The sequence below is a fragment of the Egretta garzetta genome, unplaced genomic scaffold (genome assembly GCF_000687185.1).
Source record: "Egretta garzetta isolate BGI_Z169 unplaced genomic scaffold, ASM68718v1 scaffold94, whole genome shotgun sequence".
Taxonomy (NCBI): domain Eukaryota; kingdom Metazoa; phylum Chordata; class Aves; order Pelecaniformes; family Ardeidae; genus Egretta; species Egretta garzetta.
In genome coordinates this window covers 6,808,468-6,818,326 of record NW_009259683.1, presented here as the reverse complement: position 1 = coordinate 6,818,326, position 9,859 = coordinate 6,808,468, and the positions used below count along the sequence as shown (strand labels likewise).

General features: G+C 41.2%; 1 protein-coding gene across 1 annotated transcript in view; it reads right to left on the bottom strand.

The window, feature by feature from the left end:
* GSDME (gasdermin E) overlaps window positions 1-8,264 on the bottom strand; it is a 24,799-nt gene extending 16,535 nt beyond the window's left edge. The window contains exons 1-3 of the mRNA XM_035894088.1: window positions 8,171-8,264; window positions 5,532-5,729; window positions 4,187-4,379 (exon numbers count right to left, since the gene is read on the bottom strand). Coding sequence (XP_035749981.1) covers window positions 4,187-4,379; window positions 5,532-5,729; window positions 8,171-8,264 — 485 coding nt within the window. The remainder of the gene's footprint in view (window positions 1-4,186; window positions 4,380-5,531; window positions 5,730-8,170) is intronic.
* Between the last annotated feature and the right edge of the window lie 1,595 nt (window positions 8,265-9,859).

The following is a 9,859-nucleotide window of genomic DNA, read 5'->3' as shown; positions in this document are numbered from 1 at the left end:
CTACAGAATAACCTGACAATTACTTCACAGAACATCCTCCCCAAGAATGCCAAAGACTTTTGAGAATGCAAGTGACAGATAGTTCCTCTATTTTCTATTTGTCCCCCTCCACAGACACACAGAATTGATTTTATTCAATCCTGTCTCCCAAAATTCTGTGACTTTGTATTACCCATGTAGTACCTTTGGTAGAAAACTGAATGGTTTTCTCATCATATGCATAAATGCTCAAGGAGTTTTAAAGCATAAATAACAAAATGGGCAGAATTTCCACTGCACTCAGATTAGGAATAGGCACCTATTTTTGTCTCAGTGTGGATAATAACTGAATCAATGAAAGTGCATATTAAAGTGCAATATGCAACAGTGCAAAAATATCTTTCAATCATGCCAGAGTATACCACTACTAACACTTACGTGTTTTTCTGATAGCCATAGAGCTAGGCATCATTCACACAAAACGATGGAAGTGTGATGGGCAAACCTTTCTGCAGCTGATGTGGACTGACTGACTGCTGCCACATGGTCCTGTTTCTTTCTCCCTGCTGTCACTGTCCTCTCAGAACTTCTATTTCAAACACCCAACACAATTTAGTGAAATGGTAAAAACAAACAATTTGTTTGAATTTGTTAACCCATGAGAATTACAGAGATTATAACCTCCTCATAATCCTTTTCACTGGAGGGGAGAATACAGAATGGCTGAGGTTAGAAGGTCATCTGGTCCAACCCCCCTGCTCAAGCAGGGCCACGTTACAGCAGGCCACCTAAGATCATGTCTCCAAGGATGGAGACTCCACAACATCTCTGAATAACCTATGCCAGTCCTCGATCGCCCTCACAGTGAAAAAGGGTTTCCTGATCTTCAGACAGAGCCTCCTGTGTTTCAGTTTGTGCCCACTGCCTCCTGTTCTGTCACTGGGCACCAGAAGTGCCTGGCTCCATCCTCTTTGCATCCATCCTTCAGGTGTTTATATACATTAATAAGATGCTCCCTAAGCCTCCTCTTCTCCAGGCTGAATGGCTCCATCTCTCTCAGCCTTTCCTCAAACATGAGGTGGTCTAGTCCCTTCATCACCTTCATAGCCCTTCACTGGACTCTCTCCAGTATGTCTATCTCTCCCTTGTACTGGGGAGCCCAGAACTCCACTCTAGGTATGGCCTCACCAGTGCTGAGTAGAGGGGAAGGATCACTTCCCTCAACCTGCTGGCACACTCCTCCTCATGCAGTCCGGGATACCATTGGCCTTTGCAGTGAGGGCATGTTGTTGGCTCATGTCCAATTTGGTGCCCACCAGGACCCCCAGGTCCTTTTCTACAAAGCTGCTTTCCAGCCGGTCAGCCACTAGCCTGTACTGGTGCCTGGGGTTATTCCACGTGCAGAACTTTGCACATACCGTTGCTGAACTACATAAGGTTCCCACCAGCCCAGCCTGTTGAGGCCCCTCTGGATGGCAGCACAACCCTCTGGGTGTATCAGCCACTCCTGCCAGTTTTGTGTCATCAACAAACTTGCTGAGGGTACGCTCATCAACCACATCACACAGATAACTAATGAAGATGTTAAATGGGACGGGACCCAGTATTGTCCCCTGGGGTATGCCATTAGTCACTGGCCTCCAACCAGACTTTGTACCACTGATCAGTACCCTCTGGCCTCAGCCATTCGGCCACCCCACTGTCTGCTCACCCAGCCCATACTTCATCAGCTTCTCTGCGAGGATCTTAGGGCAGACAGTATTGAAAGCCTTAAAATAGAAGACGGAACATACTCCTAAATCCATAGCAACCTCACTGAGTTAAAGGTATAGGACTCTGACCTAAGATCAGTATGTTACAGTACTCTGTGAATTAGCAAGCACAATGTAATACAAAGAGCAAGAATCATGTAAAATAAAATATGCTGAGTTTATATACCTAAAAGTACCATTTAACTTTATATTGCATATTATGTTAAGAAGTGTGTTCTGCATTTAAAATGTCATTGCTTCTGCAAATCGGGAAGGATCTCATCCCACATCCTTCAGCTGTCACCCCTTTTCAGAAAAGGAGAGCCGATGTGGCATCTGGAATCTAATTAAAAGATCAATAGGATTCTCCTTCAGAAGGTTCACATAACAAGTGACAGGAAACCGATTTGCTGCCACTCAGCACTTCCAGCTTGCCGAACCCTGAAGACTTAGTTTAGAAGCCATATCTGCTTTGACTATTTTTTTAGTGTTTTCTGCTATTTATCTGCAACTTTGACTTAAACAGCCTAATACAAGAACAACATTTTAAAATGCAATTTAATTAGGCTATATATATAGAAATAATAAAGGAAACAACAATTGATCTAACAAGCACAAGCAACGTATGTCGTTAGATGGAATCAAGAACATTTAGCTGACTCTCATCTCATAAGGACTGATGGGCAAACATCCTCTTAATATCATAATGCTTTGCATCCAAAAATCACTAACTTCTAGGCACCAGAACTCCCGAATGCTGAATTCCTGAATTCCACACAATGAACGAGATGAAAGCTAGAAGCTTGGACACAATCCATCATAAATCACAGAATATTTATGAATGAGTAACTGGAATTTCATTTTTAAGGCATTGCCACAATCTCCAGTCAGCCTTGGCGTTATGCTGAAGTAAATAAAATTTATGCTACCCTCATCATTTTCAGTGACCTGGCAGAAGCCAGATTGACCGGCTATCAATTACACACTCTGCATCACCAGCCTTAATAAGCTATAAGCATCTAAGAACTAGCTCCTTGTATAAAGGGGCACACACATTAACCTCATTTACAGTCATATTCAGATCAGTGTAGAGCTACTGATTTTCCACACTCAAAAGAAGATAATATATTTGTAAGTATTTAGCTAAATTCAGGATTATAATCCGTGCTGAAGTAAATTTGATTTGCTATGGGAGGATTATTTGTTTGAATCAAGTAGGTAACTTACTGCAGAAACCTAAGTAAAAGCTTACTGATCTAAATGGAAGCTACTCTGGTTTTCTGTAGGACCCTATCCAGTGTTAGAAACAAGATTCTAAATCTTGACTTACACCATTTTTCTGATACTAGATGCATACTAATTTTACAGGCCTGGTACACACATTTAGCCCAGTATTTTCTGCTTTTAACAAGGCATTCAGTACAAAGATAGCAAGGTGCCTTATTAGATTAAGTTTGTTGACTTGTGAATGCTCATGATAAAAAGAACAGCAGCCATTTGTTCCTGTGAAAATGGAGAATTGATTATTTCTAGAACATCAGTGTATCTAAAGAAAATTTACACTGCTTCTGACAACTTCTGCACTGATAACAAAAACCTATCATCTTTATCTTCAGTGCGTCAGTGAAGGCTATTAAAATGTATTACGCCACCTCCTACAGATCTAGGGTACAATGCTGTCACAAACAAACCACCCTCATCTCCCAAGAGTCAGGACCTGCAATACAGAGTAAACCCCTGACTTGTCAGCTGGTTGCTAAGTAGGCTTCGGTCCATGACTGTCTTATTGCAAGATTAAATCAATCTCATTTCAGAGTAGGACAGGAAGCATTACATATCTTGTAAAATTAAGATTGTAGTTCAGAAAATCTGGGGTTTTCCCCTCAGTTAGTACAGCCTGTAACAGTGAGCAACAGATTCTATAAACTCTATTTTCTTCAACTACTAGAACATGCATTGACCATGCTTGCTCACCTTTATTGCTCCTTCAGCTTCAAATAACCCAATTTTCTAGCACAGTCACTCACACACACACAAAATTATAAAGCGTGCTTACAAGAATATCAGTAGTTTTGAATTCAGTTTCCATAGCATTTGCCCCAGTAACATAAAGAAACCAATCCCTTTTTTTTCCCAGACTGTTACCTCAGTACAGTTCCCCAAAGACAGATTTGACCATTGTTCCACATGGTAATTCATGCAAATATGTAAGATGAAATAGCAGAGAGATGTTTTTTAAAATGAAAGGGAAAGGTTTCACCATCAAGCTCTCAAAATCTGGAAATTTTCATTTTGGTATATATGATTTATCACCTGAAAATGAGAGCTTACAATAAAAATAATTCTCAAACTACGGCAACCCTACAGAATCAATTCTTCAGTGATCACAGCTGGCCCAAGTCTTTTCAGCTCAGTAATCTTTTCTGGCCATTACAATGCCCGCATTAAAAACATACCTGTCCTTGACATCTTTCATAAGCTGCTGCAAGTCAATCTCCTGCTTCCTCAGGTTTCCAAATGAGGACTGGTTTTCCACGTAGCCCTTCCCTCCAGCTCCCAGGCTGATCCTTCCAAATGAAGTTTCAATACTTCCTTGAACAAAATCTTCAAACCTCCCCATATATTTTGCAAAGTCAGACTCCACAATTACTAGGAAAGCAATAAAAATAATTTCTACCTGTGAAGAAAAGTGCTGAAAAAGTCCTGAAGTGATCGGAAAAACAGAAACGTACAGAAAATATGACAAGTTACTGAAGGCAAGGAACAGTATTGAGTAGGTAAATAATGATATTTACAGCTATGCAACTCTTACTTCTGCTTCCTCTGTATTTTCATCATCTTCACTTCGCTATCTTTTATGTTTTGCCATTTTAGGAAAACATAAGGTGATTGAAATGCTGAGCTCAGATGCTATGGAAGAATGATTTATAAAGAATGACTGAAACTTATTTCAGCTATAAACTACAGGGCAGACTTGCTTGTACTATAGGGTTAATATTTTGCCATTTAATTGACTTACCTCATTATAGGGCTGTTCCAAAGCTCACTGAAAACCAATGGAAGCATCTAATTGGCTTAAAACAACTCTGAATCTTATATACCTATAAGCCAAAGGACTGACTCAGAAATCAGTTAATCTTCCAAGCCAGCTACAATTAACATCTAAACTTAGAGACTTATCTATTTTCCTGTATGGAATTGTGACATGCCCAGAAATATGGGATTCTAGATCATTAATCTTAAAACCTGGTTAGGACTGCTGCAGCTGGATGAAGAAAGATGTACAAGGGTCAACCATTTTTAACAGTCTGTGCAAGAAGAAAGGAAGCAGTGGTAAAACCTGCTTGGCCTTGCCTGTGCAAGCATTCCCAGGGCCACTGTCGCCAACAAGACACTGTTTTTCCAGTGCCTTTTGACCTGGAGCACAGTATAATTTCACATTACTATCACATACTGTAATCCCCAAAAATATTCTAGGGGAGCTCCTGTGGCTGCAGACAGCACTGTTATTAAACAGTAGGACCATATGGCTTGACAACCTTCAGCACACAATTTCAGTAGTCCATCTAGGCTAAACTTTTTTTTTTTTTTTTAAACAAACACTTATTATTACTGGTTTTAGTTAAATGAATAGTCATGTGAGAAAAGATCCAGTCAATCTCATTTCCACGGATGGAGAATACTTCAGAGCATTCCTCTGAAAAGAGCCCTCTAGTAACACGATTGAGAATAATAACAAAAAAGATTAGGTTTTGCATTCTTTTTATCTGTAATAGCAGTGCTGCCCAAGTATGGCTTTACCTGGTTTTATCGGCTTGTCTTCAGTAAGCACATCACTCAGGGTGACTGTCAAGAAGTGATACTTGGGCTTCTGCCAGCACCAGAATTTCTTCCTCTTTGTAACTAAGCTGAGAAGCTGCAGCTTGTCTGAGGCGTTCAAATGGGAGACAGGGATCAAGTCACCTCCACTGTCAGTTTCTCTCACAAAATTCTTTGTTGCTTTTGCAAACATCTTGGGGAATCAATTAAAGTCTGAAAGAATACATTTGTTTTTCAACAACTACAGTTGGAAAGTATAAATACTTACATTGCTCCTTTAAGAAGATCTTCACAGTATGGGTATTAACGCAGGAACTGGTAGTTTTCACCCTATCCTCTCCACTCTGACAGTTCTCCAGTCACGACAGTTTAAACCACTTATCCCAAAGTAAAAAGGTTCTCACAGTAACAGACGAAAGAATTTTAGTTAAAATTTTTAATAATCAACAGTGAATAAGGGAAGAACAATGCATTGCAAACACGATATGCAAGGGTTAAACACTATAATAATAACTCATTAAATTTATGATCATGCAGATAGTGAACAAAGAAAATAAATGTGTGAGAAAATAAATATTCCAATCTACAGCTGAAAAGTTCCTTCAAGGAACGCTCACAGGTAATTAATCTGTTAGGGAGGAAAAAAACTTGCACAGCTTACCTGAAGTTCTAAGAAAAAGCATCGACTAATGAGCACCCGGCTGGGATGACAAGAGCACGGGTGCAATGGCAGCGGATTTCTGCCTCCCCACAGAATCCTTCTTTTATTACCGAACGTAAAATTATCTTACTCCATATAAGGTAATTGGGCATTATTCACAAAAATGATCTTGATCTTTTTAATAGTGAATAAACACATACAGGCATAATAAAAATTATTCTATAAAAGCAACAAATATTTGTGCTGGCATCTTTGTGATTAAGCTTTGTTTCTGAACTACGCCCTTGGAAAGTCCTAATTAATTTCTTTTCTCTCTAGTCCTTTTTACCTTCAACGTTTTCCAATTTTTTATTTTCCATTACCATAACTACAGCTAAACTGAACATATGTCATTTGCATCTGCTAAACAGCTACATATATTATCTATTCTAGCTTTTAAATGTCTTAAATTAAAAAATATTGGCATCTCTTATTGTGTAAGGTTGGTTTCCTTCCTACAGGCACTTTGTTGCATTTACAAGGAAGTTTTTCAGCAAGGGAAACTAGCTAAACTCACAGGAGAAATGGTAAAAATGACCATTCACAAGTGCACACAATTCTAGTAAACTAATTTTTGATTTTTAAAAAAAATCTAATCTTTTTTAGTTTTTCAACTCTATGTTACTTGATCTAATAGTATTTCCAGAATTAAATCTGTTTTCCCAAGTTGGCAGCATTCCTGTGAATCCTCCAGCTGACACTGACTGCAGAGTTCAACTAAGATCATAAGATGTCTCAGCTGGGTATCCACACATCCATGATAAATTACCTGTCTTGCTCCGCAGAGATGTTAGATTTGTCATTTACAAATACAGGCCAAAAGAAGTTAGAACAGACTTCAAACAAAAACGGATATTGCAGTGGGCACTCATGATTATTGGGAGAAATGGAAAACTGAATAAAGGTACTAGTGGTTGCACTACTGGCTCCATGTTTTAGGAAGACAGAGGAAAAAATGTCTTTTTGCCTTCTTTTACCCTTCCATTAGCTTTTGCCAAATCGCATTTCAGGTAATATTTCACACTGTATTTACCAATTCATGCTGAGGAATCTACCTCCTCATGAAACCCCTATGGCCTACTCTCAGTTCTCTATGTCAGCAAGTAAAGGGTGTTTCCCAACAACACCTGCATGGAAAGGATTTGAACAACCTCAAAGTCGTGTAACATTTTACTGGAGAGTCTTGTGGGACTTTCATTGTAATTGTGGCTGCAACAAACCTGCAGCACAGCCCCAGCTATATGCACTGGGAATATTTCCACCGACTTTCTTCTTCTCTGACCTTCTCCTAAACTCTGAACTGAGATTGATTTTTTGCATTCCTAAACTCCTCCTCCTTAATTTCCTTGGTTTTAATCTCAGTGAGAACATTTCAACAGAATAAGCAATGCAGCACCACTGCAGCAGAAAAAAAAAAAACCCAAACCAAACAAACTTATCCCCCCAACAGCCAAAAAAACTAGCGTTTTTCCCCCCCGGGACTTCTTTTTCATGATTCTGTATTTTACAACCAACCATATCACTGATCTGTAATGGAGGGGACCATCAAGAAAATTCTCATTGCCTGCATTAGCTGCTCTTCCCCAGGTATAACCTTCTTCAAATATTTCTGTGGTCTACATAACTGTTGACTTATTCTGATCTCATCCCTACATAACCAACCCACATGGGCACAGTCTCTGAAGAGAACGAGGCCCACCAATTTCTGAGGAGTTTACAGTAAGACAGATTGCAAAAACCAGTTCCTGTGATTTTGCACTGTTACACGCTCACTAAAACTCATGAGAAGAACCATTACATCATTCTATAAAACTTCTGATTCACGGTGGTTTGTCTTGACTCCCAGTCACCAGGCTTTTGAGTAGGAAAAAGGACATCTGGGAAAGACCACAGAGTGCTTATGAGGACTGGTGAGACTCACCAGGCAGGAGAGATGGGACTGTCCTCAGCCTCAGAGTGACGACGTCAGCGTCTTCCACACTTCGTTGTGCTGGGAATGCCTTTGCAGGGAGCATATTTATTGGTGCAGCTGTACCTGCAAAGCAAGAATATTCTATCCAAATTCCTGTTTGTGTCTCTTTGGATGTAATGCCTTTAACACATATTCTAAAATGCACCCAAATACCTTGTTTCACTGGTTCACAAAACAAAGATATAGAGTAACTGAATATGCCCTTAGCCAGTATCAGGGAGTTAATACAGCTACCAGGACTGACAGCATCCTGACTGAATGGACACGGAGCAGTTACGGACAACAGCATTAAGAAAACTCTGCCTTTAGAGTTTCTTCCTCTGAAAATTTTGTTAGAGCTGTGCTTGGTTTGGCAGAATTAAAAGGGAAGGTACCAAAGCTGATAGGAAAAGTCTGTCAGAGTGAAATCACTCTTGCAGATTGATATAGCTAGGCGTGAAAGCAGGAAAGGGAAGAGGAGTACCTTCCTTGCCTACTGAGAAATTTAAAATTAGCCTGAACCTGGGCGGCAGGAGGATTATTCGACAAAGGAGATGAGATCAAGTGAAGATATTTACAGCAACTTCGTTGTTTACTTAAACAAATCTTACCCTGCTTCCTCCCGTTATTCCAGCTCCCTAACTCAATATAGTGGGACATTAGATCCAAAGAAACGTTTTATGAATAATCAGTGTTTACCTTTGTCAGCACAAAAGCAAGTTCTCAACAGTTGCCCGGTATTTCTTACATCCTGTATACACATACACTGACCTTTACAAAAAATACAAAACCAGCTTTTTTTTTTCCATTTAAGAGAAGATTGCCCAGCACACCGGGCACAGTAACACAGGGAATTTGGTAAGAGGGTGCCAACTGGATCGCCAAATGTCAGCACATCCCTCGCCAATCCCAAGCTGTAAGGAAATACAGCCCCCGAAGGCCAAAGGTGACCACGCAGGAGCTGTGGTGTCAGAAGAGCTGGTAGGCATCAGCTCTGCCGTGCAGCAGTGGTGGCGGCCCTTGAATCATAATGAAGTCTGGAGTTTACGCCGAAAGGCAACTAAAGCGTGGAAGTGATGACAAGCAGGACGCGTGTTTTTATTACAAAACCTTATAGTCATTTTCACCTCCTTTAGAGATAAATAAAAAAAAAAAAAAAAAAAAAAAAGCCATAAAGGCTAACACACAGAGCCTAGCAGGGATGTTCACACAACCGGTTTCAGTCCTTGAACACACGTAGTCCCCCAAAACACACCCAATAGATTTCAGCCCTGGATGTAGCCCTCTTTTGTCCCTCCAGGACTTTACAGCACCTGCCTCCAAAGACTTGACGCCACACAGAACCACGGCGGCTCGATGCACCCAGCAGGGACGCAGCCCCCGGGCCCGGGGCTGGAGGGTTCTGTCCTGCCAGGCAGAGCCACGGCTGGGGGCCCACAGGTCGGGAAGGGGCCCGAGGCATGAGAGGGGACAAGCTGCCCTTGTCCTTGGACAAAGCCGGCCACCTCACCAAGACCGGCGCTGAGGCGGCGCAGGCGGGGTGTCCTCCGAGCACCGGGATCCCCCTCAAGTGCTCCTGCGGCCTCGCCGCGCCACGGTAAACCCCTCCCGGAGCCACCAGGCGCGAACTGCGGCCATTCGGCCGCCTTCTCCCCCCCC